At 32.4% G+C, this 17,297-nt stretch overlaps 1 protein-coding gene across 1 annotated transcript; it reads right to left on the bottom strand.

The window, feature by feature from the left end:
• Positions 1-1,079: 1,079 nt before the first annotated feature.
• LOC139527942 (uncharacterized) lies at positions 1,080-16,938 on the bottom strand. The gene is made up of 11 exons (XM_071323636.1): positions 16,808-16,938; positions 15,446-15,528; positions 11,935-12,071; positions 10,885-10,960; positions 6,640-6,776; positions 5,864-6,106; positions 4,962-5,474; positions 4,200-4,370; positions 2,679-2,812; positions 2,156-2,307; positions 1,080-1,380 (listed from the first exon to the last, which is right to left on the bottom strand). Exons 1-11 carry the CDS (start codon positions 16,913-16,915, stop codon positions 1,293-1,295), a joined length of 1,842 nt encoding a protein of 613 aa, XP_071179737.1. The 5' UTR covers positions 16,916-16,938; the 3' UTR covers positions 1,080-1,292.
• Positions 16,939-17,297: the final 359 nt, after the last annotated feature.

Genomic DNA, 17,297 nt, shown 5'->3' with positions numbered 1-17,297 from the left:
ATTGTCATTTTGTTTATTTTCTTTGGTTACATCTTCTGACATCAGACTCGGACTTCTCTTGAACTGAATTTTAATGTGCGTATTGTTATGCGTTTACTTTTCTACATTGGTTAGAGGTATAGGGGGAGGGGTTGAGATCTCACAAACATGTTTAACCCCGCCGCATTTTTGCGCCTGTCCCAAGTCAGGAGCCTCTGGCCTTTGTTAGTCTTGTATTATTTTAATTTTAGTTTCTTGTGTACAATTTGGAAATTAGTATGGCGTTCATTATCACTGGACTTGTATAAAAAATTATATTTGTTTATAGGGGCCAGCTGATGGACGCCTCCGGGTGCGGGAATTTCTCGCTACATTGAAGACCTGTTGGTGACCCTCTGCTGTTGTTTTTTATTTGGTCGGGTTGTCTCTTTGACACATTCCCCATTTCCATTCTCAATTTTATTTGTATAGCCTTATAGGTGTCATTTTCCTTTCTTGTCGTATTGTTAGGTTGTTGTATCTTTAATTTATACCGCATTTTGTTCACTTTAACATCTTCAGAAATTCGCGAGTTTTTATGCCTGAAGACGTATCTAATATGCTTACCTTTGTTCTTTTTTTTTTTCTTTTTTTTTTTATAAGTAACAAATATTTTGCAGTTTAATATTAAAAAAAAAAATTAAAAAAAATAGCAAACACGAATGATTTATGAAAAAAAAGTTTTGCTACTAAAGATACAAACTAAAGACCAGTTTCATAAAAATAATATTACATAATGCTTTGTTACAGTTACAGTTACTGTTACTGTTACTTAAGAACAATGAGACGAAAAATATATATTGAAAATGCATTGTATCGACAAACAGTATGTGAGTATAGCTGCCAGGCTGCAGACATAAATGACCATATATACAAAGCCACGTTGGTACGTAGATTATAACGAGACAAGCCTGATGTAATATTTGTTGCACGAACTGATGGTCGGACGCAGGAACCAGTTTCATTTTTGAGTGGGACTATAATCACGCATAAAAAAAGCAGAAGGGAATAACGGACCGTTATATATTCCGTTAACCGTTAAACTGAACAGAAAATAGATGTTATTTTTCAGGCTTTTTAATTATTTAAAAAAGTGACATATTTTCATAATTGAAGAAGTTACAACATTAGTGTATGAGTTAAATATAACAAAACAAAACATTGCATATGATATGAAGAACTAAAATGATTGATTTTTCAGTACATGTAGTTTTTATTAAGAACGAGTCAAAGGACATGTAAGTTATTATCACGTTTCTCGTGTCATCCATTATCTACAATGTACATTGGTTCTTTATGAATTTTGAAGCGGCGTCGTTTGGTCCAGTAAGAGTTTTTTGTTGCATGTCAAATGTATAGTACCTGTTTGAAAAGAACAGAAACATTGAAAATATATATATAATGTCAAAAAAAATATTTTCAGTTATCTTTTAAAAAACGTTATTTTCTTGTATTTGTGAAATTATATTTGTAAATAATTATATATTTGAAAATGTAATGTCACGTAATATACTGTAATAAAACTAAACGTATGAAACAGCTGATAAAATGTTGATTATTGACAGCTATTTTTTCGTTTTTAAGATACGATGGTTAATAATACTATAATAAAATATTTGAACGGGAAGCGATCTTATAGATTATAGTAAAATAAATAGAAACCTTCGAGGAATCGGAAAGTTTTCTCTTTCACTTAATAAAAAAAAACCAAACAACATTAATGACACAACCACATAAGTCTGTAAAGTTATTTACTCTATCCTCCCTTGTTGCGACGAAGAGAAAATACAACAACCATTTATATGTACGTGCTCATGTATACTTGCGCACTCGGTAATTATCGAGTGTAAAACCCGGTGTAGTGTTTTGCACTTTGTTTACGAGACATAAGAAAAAGAAAATGCGTCCACAAAATGAAACAAATTTGCCCTTTAGATAAATTAAGTGGTTCTTTTTTAAATAAATCATGAAATATATATTTTGAAACTTAAATATTTCTTCGGAAGAAATAAACTGTTCCCCTAAGGAATTCAAATGGTAATAAAAATGTGTCAACTAAATGTAATAGATATGTCCTTCATATAAATTAAACCTTTCATTTTTTTTTAAAACTTCTGAGGTATGTTTTAACACTTACATATTTTCTCGGAAGAAATAAACTGTAGCGTCATCGTAAAGCATAGCTGCATCACATCTTTCTGTTAATCCTGGAAATTCTTCTGTAATCAACTTCTCTGAATCAGCAATCACACGTCTAGTTGATAAATCTATTTGCCACACTTTAGTTGTCTGAAAATATAAAGAAAACATATCAAACGAACTTAATTTTTCTCACTGTGACCTAACGGTGATCCTATATCTGTTAATGTATGTGGCATTTGGTCTCTTGTGGAGAGCTATCTCGTTTCAATAACACCACATCTTTTTCGTCGTATCACCTAAATTAAATGCTTAAAAATCAAATTGTAGCTCACTTACCCAATCTAGTCAAACATCATTTTCAAACATGAATTATTATATGCTGTCGCCAAAAGTTCCGGAATTGGTATGTCTCGAGTCGTAACAAAGATAAGTAAATGTACATGCATGATGTCATACTGGCATAGTTTTAATCAAGATTTACCATTAATGGTGTTTCAATGTGATAATTTTATACTTACTCCAATGATATAAACTTGATTCTCGTTCATAGCGAATGCAGCACGTGGTCTCTCTGGCATACTTCTTCGTCCTCCCCTGATCCAAAACATTCTTGTACGTCTTCCCTCAGAATTAAATTCATACACTCTTCGTCCTATTCGTAAATATAAAAACACTTAAAAAAAGTATGCATTGTCAATAGTTCAATGTGGCTTAAAAAACAATTGTAGCAATATAATAACTTCAGGTTTAGCAGTCTACGTTAAAAGTTTGTTTGCATTTTTGCTAGCCAAGGGTTATGATCCACTGCCCTACTCTTCAGAGATGATGAAGTCAGAGAGGAGGGAGTGAATCGTAACCCTTGGTCTGGGAATATGGTTTGTTTGTAGCTTCTTATCGTTTAGAAACGGTAAAAATTATGTTGATTGTAAATGTAAGACAATGATGTGTTTATTTACTAAGACAAAACGCTTTAATTGATTTTGTAACGTGCTTGTTTACTCTCAATGTAAGTGCGGCTTCGCAGGAGGAAATATCAATCTACCAGTACATATTGTCTCTGGCGCTTAGCTGACTAATCTTGGTTCATATCAGTACAGTTTACTTCATGTCTTGTAAAGATCAGAAACTACCATTTTTTAAGCCTTTTGCTTAGCCCAATTAGGGATTCATCTCTCATCAAACTACTGCACCTGACATGTTTGTGAAAAATAAGGTACTAAATCAATACCGCTAGAGCGGTCTTGTCAAAATAACAATAGAAAAACTACTTGCGAAGTTGATAAATTAAAGAAGAAAAATAAGCCGAACGATATAACGATTTAAAGCCCATTACAAAATACATAGGGAGCAGGAAACCCCCTGCCCACACACACACACGTGATGTAAAGTTACAAAATATGTGTTCTGCTCTTGCTACAACACGTAAACGTGTTATACAAAAAAGAAATAATGGATTTTGCATCCTCCTTAAAGGAGATCATCATGAATTTTTGCTACATTTCTAAAAAAAAACAGATACAATGTATGTGTTTTTGCAATTAAAAAGAAACTATCACTCGCAATATGAGACTTCAACGTAGATTTCTTATTCGCTTAATTCCATCTCGGATACTTTCTACAGTACTCGTTACCTGTTTGTACGCATAATGTATCGTTTGTATTTTAATCACATTTGATTGGTTAATAGAAATGCATGCTCACTTCAGATACATTTTTATATACTCTTTTCATTTGAATAAGTTTACTGGTCAATTCACCACGTTTAATGAACTGGAGGGAATTCAGGATCGATTGAGGCTATTGCAGTTGTTTAATGTTTGACCATTCACTTAATAATGCATCTAACAACATTGCGAATTATTATAATCAGAGGCATATTCAGCCATTTTAAAAGGGGAGGGATGTTCCCATCTTAGGATAGAGGAGAGGAGGGTTCCAACCACATGTCCCCATTCAAATGCATTGATTGTCCAAAAAAGGGGGGACCGGGGGAGGGGGTTGATCTGCCACTGATAATAGACATACAGATGCGAACTTACCTCGTAAAAAGTATGTTTGATCAGTCTGTGATATCCTAAATACACAACTATGTCGTCGGGGAGCTCCTCTAAACATTAATGATGTTAATGTGCCACGTTCCAATCCATCTTCCTCGTCCAATACCAATACAAAACGACGTAACAAAAAGAACAAATAATTGCCATCTGCATCTGAAATAAAAACAATAAATAGTTAAAACATTATTTTAAGGTTTTCTTTTCCACGTCGAAACATATTATCCACTGCTTGTGTCGGTGCAGATGTTTGTTTTCTTGGTTGCTGGTTTTGAGGTTGAGTTAGTGGTAAAGTTGGTGGTTGGATTGGAGATTGAGTCAGTGGTTTGGTTGGGGGTTGATGGCCAATTAGTTTAGTTATTCTTTGTCATAACATCATAGTTAATTTAACCTAAGTCAGATATTATCCTTTTGGTAACGATGCTGCTAATCAACTTTTCGTATGTCCGCTACATAATGATTTAATTACATTTAGGCAATAAAGAAGAGTCCTCTATTTTTACATTTTTATCATATCCCAAATAAACGATTTCTACATGTTATTTCTTGTTTAAATTGTTTTACATTGTCATATCGGGGCCATTTATAGCTGTCTATGCGGTTTTGGCCTTTGCTCATTGTTAAAGGCCGTACGGTGACCTATAGTTGTTATGTCTGTGTCATTTTAGTCTCTTGTGGACAGTTGTCTCATTGGTAATCATACCATATCTTATATTTTATTATATAGCCATATCGAAATAAACATACTTCTGACTGTGGAATCATATCGAAGTTTACAAAGTCTAGGTCTATTATCTACTGCTGGTGTTGGTGCAGGTGTTGGTTGGCTTGGTTGCTGGGTTGAAGGTTGAGTAGGTGGCTGAGTTGGTGGTTGAGTTGGTGGTTGAGTTGGTGACTGAGTGGGTGGTTGAGTGGGTGGTTGAGTTGGTGGCTGTGTGGGTGGTTGAGTGGGTGGTTGAGTGGGTGGTTGAGTTGGTGGTTGAGTTGGTGGTTGAGTTGGTGGTTGAGTTGGTGGCTGTGTTGGAGGCTGAGTTGGTGGCTGAGTTGGTGGTTGAGTTGGTGGCTGAGTTGGTGGTTGAGTTGGTGGCTGAGTTGGTGGCTGAGTTGGTGGCTGAGTTGGTGGTTGAGTTGGTGGTTGAGTTGGTGGCTGTGTTGGTGGCTGAGTTGGTGGTTGAGTTGGTGGTTGAGTTGGTGGCTGAGTTGGTGGCTGAGTTGGTGGTTGAGTTGGTGCTTTAGTTGTTGCAGGCGTCTGTTGTGCACCTGTAATATAAGTAAATTAGTATTACAAGGTTCTTTTCTTAGTTATATGGCGAGACAATGAAACTACAATAAAAAAGAATACGAGTTTAACATCAAGGAGACAGAAAACATCCAAAATAGAGAAAGACAGATTAAAATCAGCCTGAAATGTATCAAACGAATAAGTCGTCTCACAACAACGGTTATTTAAGATTATCACGATTGCTTTCAAAGGAACCATTGTTTCTAGTATTTTTTTCTTTAACCATTTTCCACATCAATCCCAATTTAAGCCAGAGTAAATATTTAAAAACCGCTGAAGGTCACGTGACATGTTTACAATCCATATTTCACCATCGTCAAAACACTGTCAGCCAATCTAAATCGTTACATCTAGAATAAACTCATACCATATAAAGATCTAATTCCAGCTATATCATCAGGCCGGAGTTTGTAGTCAGCTATATATCCGGTGTAAAATGGTGCCATTAAAGCATCGTTATTTTCAGAATGATCAAGTCCAAGAGCATGTCCGAATTCATGCGCACTAACGATAAATAGGTCAATACCGGTTCTGTTTACAACCCATGTTTCACCATCGTCAAAATGGACTCTGCCGTCCTGAGGGAAAAATGCATGAGCAAGAACTCCACCTATAGAAATATAAATCAGTTTATAAATATTAATAATAAGAGAGCAACCATTCAACTTAATGGAGGAGGATTATGTTTTTGTTGTCTGAGGCAGAAACCGCGAAGGATTTTGTTTAGTTTTTCAACGCTATCAAACAAATTATTTGTTTTAATTTTGACACTATAGGGTATGGGGAAAATTGGGATTCAGAATATTTTGTCTTTGTCAACTGCTTGAAAAGAATATTTTGTTTTTCATCAAACTGAGATCAGAATATATTTTTAGTAAAAAATCATCCTGAACAGTAAAAAAGCTAAGTTCAGTAAATGTAAGTTACAAATACCTCTGAGGCCCCTATGGGGGTGTCCAAGTATTCACAGTGAATACTTGGACACCCAATCACATGATCATAATTGTTTTGCCAATATAATCAAATAATCGTTAGTTATTTTATTAAATAATCAATTAATCATGAAATAGTTTGTCTGGTAATCAAATAGTCACTATATATAAAAAACGACCAAGTAATCACGTAATCAAATACTCCTCTCACCTCTACCGTCAAAAGCGCTCCCATCACCGTGACTTCCGGTTTCAAATCTAATATCAAGATCCTGTCCAGATGTGACCTCTGTAAAGGTTAAATCTGCCACATCAGACCAAGCTAGCATCGATCTCTCTATTTCAGACCTATCAAATAGAAATAAAATATTCTACGAATTATATTTGTTATTATCTAAATTATTCTATATAAATAACACTTTTACTAGGCATCATAATATCTTGTATACAGGACTATTTGTTAATCAATGTTATAATCGGGGATATGAGGAAAGGATGTGAATTGGCATCATACAGGGGGATGGATCCAGACATTTTCATAAGGACTGTTCCTAACCCAGGATACAAAAGCGGTGTCCAACCATATGTCCCCATTCAAATGTACTGATCGTAAAAAAATAACCGAGGGTTCTAACACACGGAACCCTCCCCCTGGTTCCATCACTGTCATGACTTTGTACTTGACAGTAGATATTTTTGTTGGAATCTGCTTAAGGTGGTTCTAAAATCCTGGACTAAAAAATCAGAGGAACAACGTCTATATATTGCAAATGAATTGAGAATGGAAATGGGAAATATGTCAAAGAGATAACAACCCAACGAAAGAGCAGACAACAGCCGAAGGCCACCATATATATTTGTTTAAATACTTTTAAGACGTCGCGTACGGTGTTGGTGATAATACGGGTTTTGTTTTCCAGTTCGCCTTTATTGCATTTGTTAGAAGTTTCGGAATTGATAACTATATAAATGTATATATCAAAATGTGCGTAATTAAAAGTAGAAATGGAATATGCCTTAAAATCAATACTTTTATTAATTTTGTTACTCGAATGATCCCTAATAACACTGATTTTGAGCGTGTAGACAAGTAACACCGCGACATATGATCAGCGTTGCTTTGAAGTTATTCTTGTCAATTTTTAAACTTATTAAAAAAAAGTTGTACTCCTAGCAAGAGTAGTCTTTGGTGTTAATGGTGTATGTTTTATTTATGACGTCATCGTTAACTGGACGCGTCTGACCAGGACGAAAAGTTCACTTTGTTTTGTGGTCAAGCCGAAAATTGAAAAAAAATATGGATAGGGGTGAAGTTAAGAGTGATTTTTAAAGGTAATTCAAATAGATTATTCCGAAAATGATATATCTTTTTATTCCGTATATAATCAGGAAAAAAAAATAAAAAGTTGTGTTACAACATTTCAAAAGATCGTGGCAGAATTAATGATTTTTTGAAATTTGTATTTCTGTCACAAAACCCAAATCTCGCATATTTTTTGGAGCTCTTCAAAATTCGAACGAATGCTGCAGATCCAAACCACAATTTACATATCCACCCTTCCTGTGTCAAAATTATACAATAAATATACAACTTTTTATGTCTTCAATTAGTAAGTATTGTTTAAATTATGTCCTAAATTGTTCATTTTATTAAATCCGTTGAAATGTCACACTCGCAGTTTTCTGACGTTTTGGCGTATTGGTAAAGTGTCTTATGAAAAGTAATAGGCAGTTGCAGTCTTTTCTACGATATGAAATTTTATTCAAACGTGAAAACTTTTTTTTTAAGTGTATGAAAAAAAATTGTGTCGAAGTTTTAAGAGAAAATATTGGAAAAAAAATAAACGCGATCTTTTTGTTTTTGTCTAGTCAAAATGTCACAAAACGCCGTTTTTTACATTTTTGTTACAAGTATGATAAGTCATATTATACAGTTTTGGAGGGGGGAAAATTTGAAATTATAATAGCACAAAAAATGCTATATAACATTAAAATCTAATGTTCAGGGATTTTTTTGAACCCATTTTCGATCACATGTCGGAAGTATTAACGACACAGTCAGCGACTACTTTTGTCTAGTCATAATGTCACACCATGCTTTTTTACTTGTTTTGACGTTACGTTCTGTGAAACTTGACATGTAGTGCCTAACGTCGAAAATTGTGGAAGCCTTTACGTGCCATGCTAATTAACTTTTTTCCAATTTGATATAACGAATTATGAATTTGATATAACAGATTATGAATTTGATATAACAAATTATAAATTTGATATAACAGATTGTTAATTTGGTATAACAAATTATCAATTTGAGATAACAGATTATCAATTTGATATAACAAATTATCAATTTGATATAACAAAGTATCAATTTGATATAACAAATTATCAATTAGAAATAACAAATTGTCAATTTGTTTTAACAAATTGTGAATTTCTCTACCAATAGTATGATTTAATTATAATAATGAGATTGGTTGAAACATTGCGTAACCCAAATTGGCGCATTTTTTTTGTGTATTGATTCATTGTTTATCTGACGTCCAGCGACAAATATGTCATTGAATGCTTATTCAAAACTTTCTTAACAGGTTTAATGTTTCTGAAATCCTCTCCCTCCCTTTTTATCTATTATTTGAGGCAGTTTGGGGGACTAGTTTGAATGTTCTCTATTCAGTACATGGGACCTGGTGTTTTAGAACGAACGATTAAAATAGAAAAAGGATCAATTTATATTGCACATTTTCAATTCAGAAAGAATGGATAGTGTGTTTCTAGGGACATAGGAACATGAAAGGATAAAAAAATGCTGGAATGCTTCTTTATCAATTTCGATGGGCACATACAAGGATTAATAAAACATCCTTAAGTTCATCCTTGCATTTTTCTTTATATATTTGTTTCAATATTTATTTTGTTTGCAAACTTTTCATTAAAAAACAAAGACCCATGCGCGAGATCTGGAAGAGAAAACCCATGCACAATCAGTACAATACTGTTGATAAAGTTGCAGTAGGAACTGATTTTTCTCTTTATCTTGTCTAGATTGTGGTGCACATTCGCCTATAAATTGTATTTTTATATATGTTGTTGTTTGCAATTTGATGATAGTATCAAGAAAAACGTAAATAGCTGAGTGACAACTATAGAACTACTTTTATTTCCATGATGAACCAAAGTGAACATATATATACATACAACTTTAATATTAAACCAGCATAAATTAATGCTCGTTGTTTTAGTATTATTCAACTAGGAAAGTTTTCGCTAAAATGGGCTATCGAAAATACAGCTGAACGGATTAATCCTGCGCTAAAATGGGCTCTAATGTCTGCGCTAAAATGTCCCCTAGTAGTTTTGCGCTAAAATTATCTGCGCCCATCTGTTTTCTTGTTCATAGTTGAGATTAAATTTCTTTTTGTTTATAAAATTGGCAAATTTTTTTAAATTAATTTTATTGTGGTTAATTTGAATTTGCTTTCAACTGTTGATTCTTTTACCATTTAATACAGGCGATGAAACAAACGATTCAACTAATACAAATTTTATTTTCGGAAATTATCAAAAGCGGATAAAAGAATAAGCCCTTGACATGCACCATTTGCGAGTATGATGGTCTTGTGAAACAATGATAGTCCGTCGGAAGGGGGCGATAAATGACTGACCCGTGTTTTATTAAGAGAGAGCAATATCTCTTGCACATAAAAGTCACCAAGTTAGATTTCGAAAAGAGCAGGCTAAGGCTACAAGGAAGCATTCGCACCCTCAAAGTGGAAACGGATTAATATAAGTTGTAATAACTTGTTTCCCAATCCACTATAAATAAATATGTTTAAACTAAAAGAAAAAGCAGCAGAAAAGACAGTGGTTTAAACTTTTTTTTTAAATATCCTGTTTCAATCAAAAGAAAGAGAAAATATCTTTGCTCCAAGGGGATAGTAATGTAAATGAATATTATTTTTCCGTTTTAATTTAACTGTACTTAAAAAAAAATATGTGCCGCTTTTGCATTTCGGTTCTATGCGTAGCAAGTCAAGCAAACCGCTCATATAAATTATGCTGTATAATTGAGCTGCACGAAATAAAAAAAGTACGACGTTATCTATACAATGCATGAAAAATAACGTCAAAATAACGTTACCAAAACTAACACCAACACCGTACGCGACGTCTTTAAAAGTATATTTTTGGAGGAACAGGATGCACACCACCATCTAAGTATAAAGTATACGGGAAGTGTGTTCGTTCATGCACTCTAAGTTATAACTGTTATTTTCTATTTATTTTTGTTTGGTTGAGATATTTTTAATTATACAATTTATATTTATAAATTTGTAAACAAATAAATTTATATGTAAATAAGTTTATATTCATAAATTGTGAATATTTATACATACAAATTTGTAAATAAATTTATATTTGTATTTAAAAATTTGCAAATACACTCGATATTTACCTTGCTACTGAATTTGTCAAATCGCTGGTGTACTTAGTAATTCTCCATGATAAGTTCTTTTTTCTCCATTTTGGACCTGGTAATATAAATAATATAGATACGTATTTAAACATTTTTTTAAAAAGGTCATATTTGTTTTTCTTTTATTGTTTTGTGCATTTATTTGTGTATATAATATATATATATATAGATGTAAGAAGATGTGGTATTAGTGCCAGTGAGACAACTCTCCATCCTAGTCACAATTTTTAAAAAGTAAACCATTATATTATGTCAAAGTACGGCCTTCAACACGGAGCATTGCCTCACATCATACAGCAAGCTACTCGTGTAGCTTATTTTAAGGTATGGGGTTTGGATATTGTTGAAGGCCGTAAGGTGACACCAAGTCCATTTCGTATCTGAAGGATAGTTGTCTTATTAATAATCCTAACGCATTTTCCTATAATGATGTTTTGAGCCTAAAATTACCCTTTTTAAAAGCCTAGTACCTAGACTCCCTTAATTATATTAACTATATAAATCTTGTATACTGTATAGCGGGTTATTTTTACGGGTGTAAAATTTTCATACATGTATACGAAATATTTTGGCGGTTATTATTTGGTGGATTCAAAACTTTTATCAATACCTTTGCATGTGCACTTTTAGGGAGCTACCATTTGATTTTTAGGGGGGGGGGGGGGGGGGGGGGGGGGGGGCTAGGATGAAATTTGAAAAAAATAGGCAGGACAGAAGTTTTGAGTAAAAAAAAAAGGCAGGATGTGATACTTGCACAAAATAAAGTCAGGACGACAATTTAGGTAAAAAATAGTCAGGATAAACTATTAAAAAAAAGGCAGGACCGAACAGAGTGAAAAATAAAAAGGCAGGACAGAGATTACAGCTAACAAAAAATGCATGACAAAATTTTTCATCCTAGCCCCTCATAAAAATCAAATGGTAGCTCCCTTAAATTGGCGGATTTTTTTTGACGATTTAGTTCTAACCGCGAAAATAAGCGAAATTTTACACCACGAGAAAATAACCCGTTATACGGTATATAATTACCAGTTACAAATGGTTTGGGTAGACCGTCTGTCCCGACCTGCATATCTGGAAGACCACATCTCGGTTGGTTCATTTTTTCTATAGTAGCTCCGTCTAACTGTCCTGTTACTGGGAGTTTGTTAAACGTCTGGAAGGCTCTACAATGTATATTAGTTAAAATTATTAGTGTCTTTGATTGTGTTTGTCAATTTTTTTAATATGTATTTTGAATCGAAAATATATGTTAAGAGAACATAGTTACTACTCTATGTAAAGTTCCATAACATATGAAGTATAATAGTAATTTGTATAGCAGTAAACACCCCTTGATTATTTACTTATACTGGACTTTCGGCGTGTTCAGTTATCGCTACACTCGGTGCGGATATTTAGATAGATTTTTTTTAGATAGGATGGTGGACCAGTTTATTGTTTACTCTTATAACTTGATAATCGGGCATACATTTTGTATCTTAAAAAAATGTATGCCAAGGTACCACATGCCATGCCAACACGAAAGACACCACATGGTACCATGTTTAACAGTGATACTATGCCCATTATTGCTATCAAAGTAAAAGATGAAATGGTTATATCAATCTTTTTTTTAATCTGTTTCATGTTCTATATCACAATTATAATATAGGAGGTAAAAAGGGATTCATTTTTAATCAAAGATTTAATAAATTAGTGAACAAATATAAATGTGAATCGTAGAAAAAAATAAAATATCAATAGATCATGAAAAACAATTAAGTTCATTACCATGAAAAACAATTCAGTTCTACGGAGCCCGCTAGGGACACATGCATGTCCTAGCGGTGCTCCGTAGACAACTGTCCATTATATTTTCTGTTCAAAAGACTTTTCGAGATTCTCTAGAGTTGTCTGATCTTTGTGAGCAAAGCATCGAATTCTCATCAGGTAGAAAAAAATGTAAATTACAAAGCACATAAATATATATTTAGTTGAACTAGACGTATTAAAATAACTTAACAACAAACTTATTAGTCTATTTTGTAACATAAAAGTAGGACAACTGGGAATTTAAGTTATTCATTTGTTTAAACGGATATGTGATAAGTAATATATGTATTTGTAACTTTAAATTCGTAATAACAGGAAGATATATGATAATCTGATTTCGTTCCCGGAATATTGTAGAATTATGCAAAAAGTTTGCGTTTTCGTTCTGACTTATCTAACTTTCCGAAATATACGAAAGTGTTTGTTTTTACAATATAAATTGCACTTAGTGTAAAATATCGACAAGTTTAATGCCTAAATGTCATGTAAAAATTGTTATAGAGCATGACATGAAGGATTTTTTCTTAAATATACCCCTTCCCATCCAACAAGAATGCTCTTCATTTTGAAGGAATGCTCTTAACAAAGTCAGTATAGCTCTTCACAGTGGAAATACATGCTCTTTTTGGAGTAAAGTAATGCTCTTCACAGAGTCAATATATGCTGTTTGCAGAAGGAGGTACATCATGAATGTTCCTATCGTTTCGAACGGTAGTCATTGTAAAACATTTGGAGAATTTGGACATATATTTTAAAACAGTTGTTAGTCCATTTGTTCGTTTTCTCTTATATAAATATCAAGTATTGAAATAATTTTGGTCTTCAATATACAATATAACATTTTGTGTAATACAATTTCGACAAAAGTATCATACAATGTATAATAACAGTTTGACATGTCAGCCTGACAGAAATAACAATAAAATAAAATAAGAAAAAAAAAACACACACACACATACATACATTTATTGTACCCGACGAAATACAATAATAAATGTTAATAAAAACAAAAAGAGGATCAACATTATACAATTTCTATATTTAATTAAAACAAAACTACGAAAAATATTAATAATAAGAAATGAAGTACAGCGGATACCGATTGCAACACTATTTTCCATAACTATTAATTGAACTATAACGTCGAAAAGTACGGAAGCGTATTAGCACCACACATTTATTTTTTTTTAATAACTACTGTTTCCTTTGAATCTTAAATAAGAAATAAGATAAAACAAATGTTTGCGTTAAACGCAAACCTTTGCGTTTAACGCAAACCTTTTGCGTTACAACGCAAACCTTTGCGATATAACGCAAACCTTTGCGTTATAACGCATACATTTGTTTTATCTTATTTCTTATTTAAGATTCAAAGGAAACAGTAGTTATTAATGGAGGAGGCTGTATATAATAAAATTTATCACCTTTGTAGTAATTGCAAAGTAAACTGCTTGAATAATTAGATCATATCAATGACTAATAATGAGCAGAATAATATAAGAAGATGTGGTATGAGTGCCAATAAGAAAACTCTCCATCTAAGTCACTATTCGTAAAAGTAAACCATCATAGAGTGCCAATAAGAAAACTCTCCATCTAAGTCACTATTCGTAAAAGTAAACCATCATAGGCCGAATTACGGTCTTCAACACGGAGCATTGGCTCACACTGAACAACAAACTATAAAGGTCCCCAAAAACGATATCCAAGTTACTACTAGTATATATATTACAAAGACAATTGAGTAAATTGAGGTTATACCTAAGAAAAAAATCAACCCTGCTAATATAGCTATAACCGAATATAAATATACTTTCAAAGTAAGCTCTCGTTTGAGAACAGTGTAAAGTAGGTTAGATTCAAACAAGCTACCCTTTGGCAATAAATGTATAGAATGAAGATGTTTTATTAATAAAATTATGTTCTCTCTATTTAAATTGCTACCCAAGCATCTTAAAAATACTTCATTATATTGAAATGAAAATTCAATGACTTTCTATCAAAGAATCTTGATCATATTCTGAGATTTAAAAAAAATGTTTCCTTATTAATAATTCATTTTAAAGCAGAAAGATCATTTCGTCTATTTGACTTGGAGGTTTCACAATTGTATGACATTATTTTTGATCTTTCAATTTTAATATGACTATATACTAAACTATATCTATTTTCTTGTTAAATCATATACTTTTCTGATGCACAAATCAGTCTTAATTTATGTATAATTGCACTTCAATTATTCCATTATTCCTATGCATATTTATTATAATAATTTGGCCTTGTATGTATGTTTCTTTTTTTATCTACTAGTAAATCACATCCGAAATGAATGACAGACGGACATAATATATACAAAACTTAATGAATAATTGAAATCAAGATATTTGCGTTATAACGCAAAGGTTTGCGTAATAAGTCAAATGTTTGCGTTATATCGCAAAGGTTTGCGTTATATAACGCAAAGGTTTGTGCGTTATAACGCAAAGGTTTGCGTTATATCGCAAAGGTTTGGGTTATAACGCAAAGGTTTGCGTTATAACGCAAAGTTTTGCGTTATTATAACGCAAACATAGGAAGAAAAATTTAAAAAAAAATGTGTGGCGCTAATGCGCTTCCGTAGAAAAGTATTTTATAGTCCTCTCTTGTTTATTGGATATAGTCTCGACTCAGAACCAGGAAACAATCATTATTGAAATAGCATCTTAATATATCTCCAATATCTTACTTTAGAGATTCTGTCCTCTCGGTGGTAGAATGTAGTTTCAATGATTTAGCAGGTGCCATGTAACCAAATTTTTCCAAGTAACTCTGAAAAAGAATAGAACGATAAGTTTCAGTGGTAAAATAACTGTTTAAGACTTACTGACAATTAAGTAGAAACTAACATGTTTTAAGTACACAGCGGCGAGTCCAGCTATTTATAAAAAGAGGGGAGGGGGTGTTCCTAATTCAGGATAAAGGGAGTTCCAAATATATGTCCCTATTTAAATGATCGTCAAAAAAGTGGGTTCCAACCCCTGACCCCCAACCTACCCCATGGATTCGTCACTGGTACATTAAATTGTACAAATGTATTAGTTGACGATTTTCCCATTTAGTGCACCATGTACGTATACTCTACTATTTTTCTTTTTAACCTTTAAACCAGTAAAGATTCTTATGATAAAAAAAAAAAAACGAATAAAAAAAAAGTGAGAACAATTATTTGAAATCAATATCAGAAGTTTATATATTTTCAAAAAACTTAAAATATGATTTTTACAGCAATATCTGAAAAAACCGCTCACATTTATGAATTGCTTTTATAAAATATATCGTTTTAAATTCAATATTTCTAAAAAAAAAAAAAAAAAAAAAAATGTGTAATTAAACAAATAAATACATCCAGGAAACCTATAATACATAAATGTTAACGAATATATATTTCAAACTAATGTAACCAATTATAGATTCATTTTTTCTTCATTTTTCTTGCATGTAAGTCCACACATTTATGCGTTTCCTATGTCATTTCGAGCTGCTTGTGTATGAACTATTTGCCACTGGCCGAGAAAAAAAACCCAAAACAACAAACAATAAATCAATATCAGCCTGTATGAAAGATGAAGAGATTATCTTTCTTATTTATTGCTTTACAATTTATTGGATGTAACGGCGTTGACCGAATTACATTTTATATAAAGAGCACAAGCGCTTTAGATTTAAAATGTGCGTACGATCAACTCGTTGACAACCTTTAAAAAATCATAAACTTTTAAATTAATTCTTTTTGATCAACAAACTGTTTCCGTGTTGCTGCGATTGTGGATTATTGAGATTGTTAGTTCGATTATTCTTGAACCTTCCTATAAATTAGAAAGATACAATAGTTAGGTAGTGTGACTTTTTACTCGTCTCCGCTCGGTCGCAAGCTATCTATAGCATGGCCTCTAAATGGAATTCGATGGACCTGAGGCTGTTATTTATCGTTGCTTTTTACAATTATCAAATGCTAAATAATTACATTAAGTTATTATTACTATTATAAAAACAAATCCTTATTCGACCCCCCCCCCCTTTTTTTTGGAAGAAGAGATATTATACTTACATCCACAACACTATTGTCGCCATTTATTACGGCACGAACTTGTCTGTGTTTGTATATTCCATGACATTTACAGGACACAACAAGTCCAATAAAAATTATCAATCTCATGTTTTTTGTTTATAATTATTTTCATTAATGACACATTATTGATGTGTATCGTTTTATATGAACAAAAACGGATTAATTAAGATCCGTCTTTGGTCATCAGATTATCATTTTACGAAGATTCAGAGGCTAAATCATAATTAAATATCCTGTTATGGTCTTTTGATCATCATTGTACGAATGTAATTACGTACAGAGTAAAAATATCGCACAAAAAGGGATTAAATAGTGATAAAAAAATGTCAGGATTTATGTTAGATTAACTTATTAGATATAAGTATACTACTTTATACTGGTGTAGATTTATAATTGAACATATTAGGTAACTCCAACGGGCAATTTTTTTCAAAAATATCCATGTACATTGTAAAATAGATAAATACAG

Source organism: Mytilus edulis, chromosome 6, assembly GCF_963676685.1.
Source record: "Mytilus edulis chromosome 6, xbMytEdul2.2, whole genome shotgun sequence".
Lineage (NCBI taxonomy): Eukaryota > Metazoa > Mollusca > Bivalvia > Mytilida > Mytilidae > Mytilus > Mytilus edulis.
This window is presented reverse-complemented; position numbering and strand designations above follow the sequence as displayed.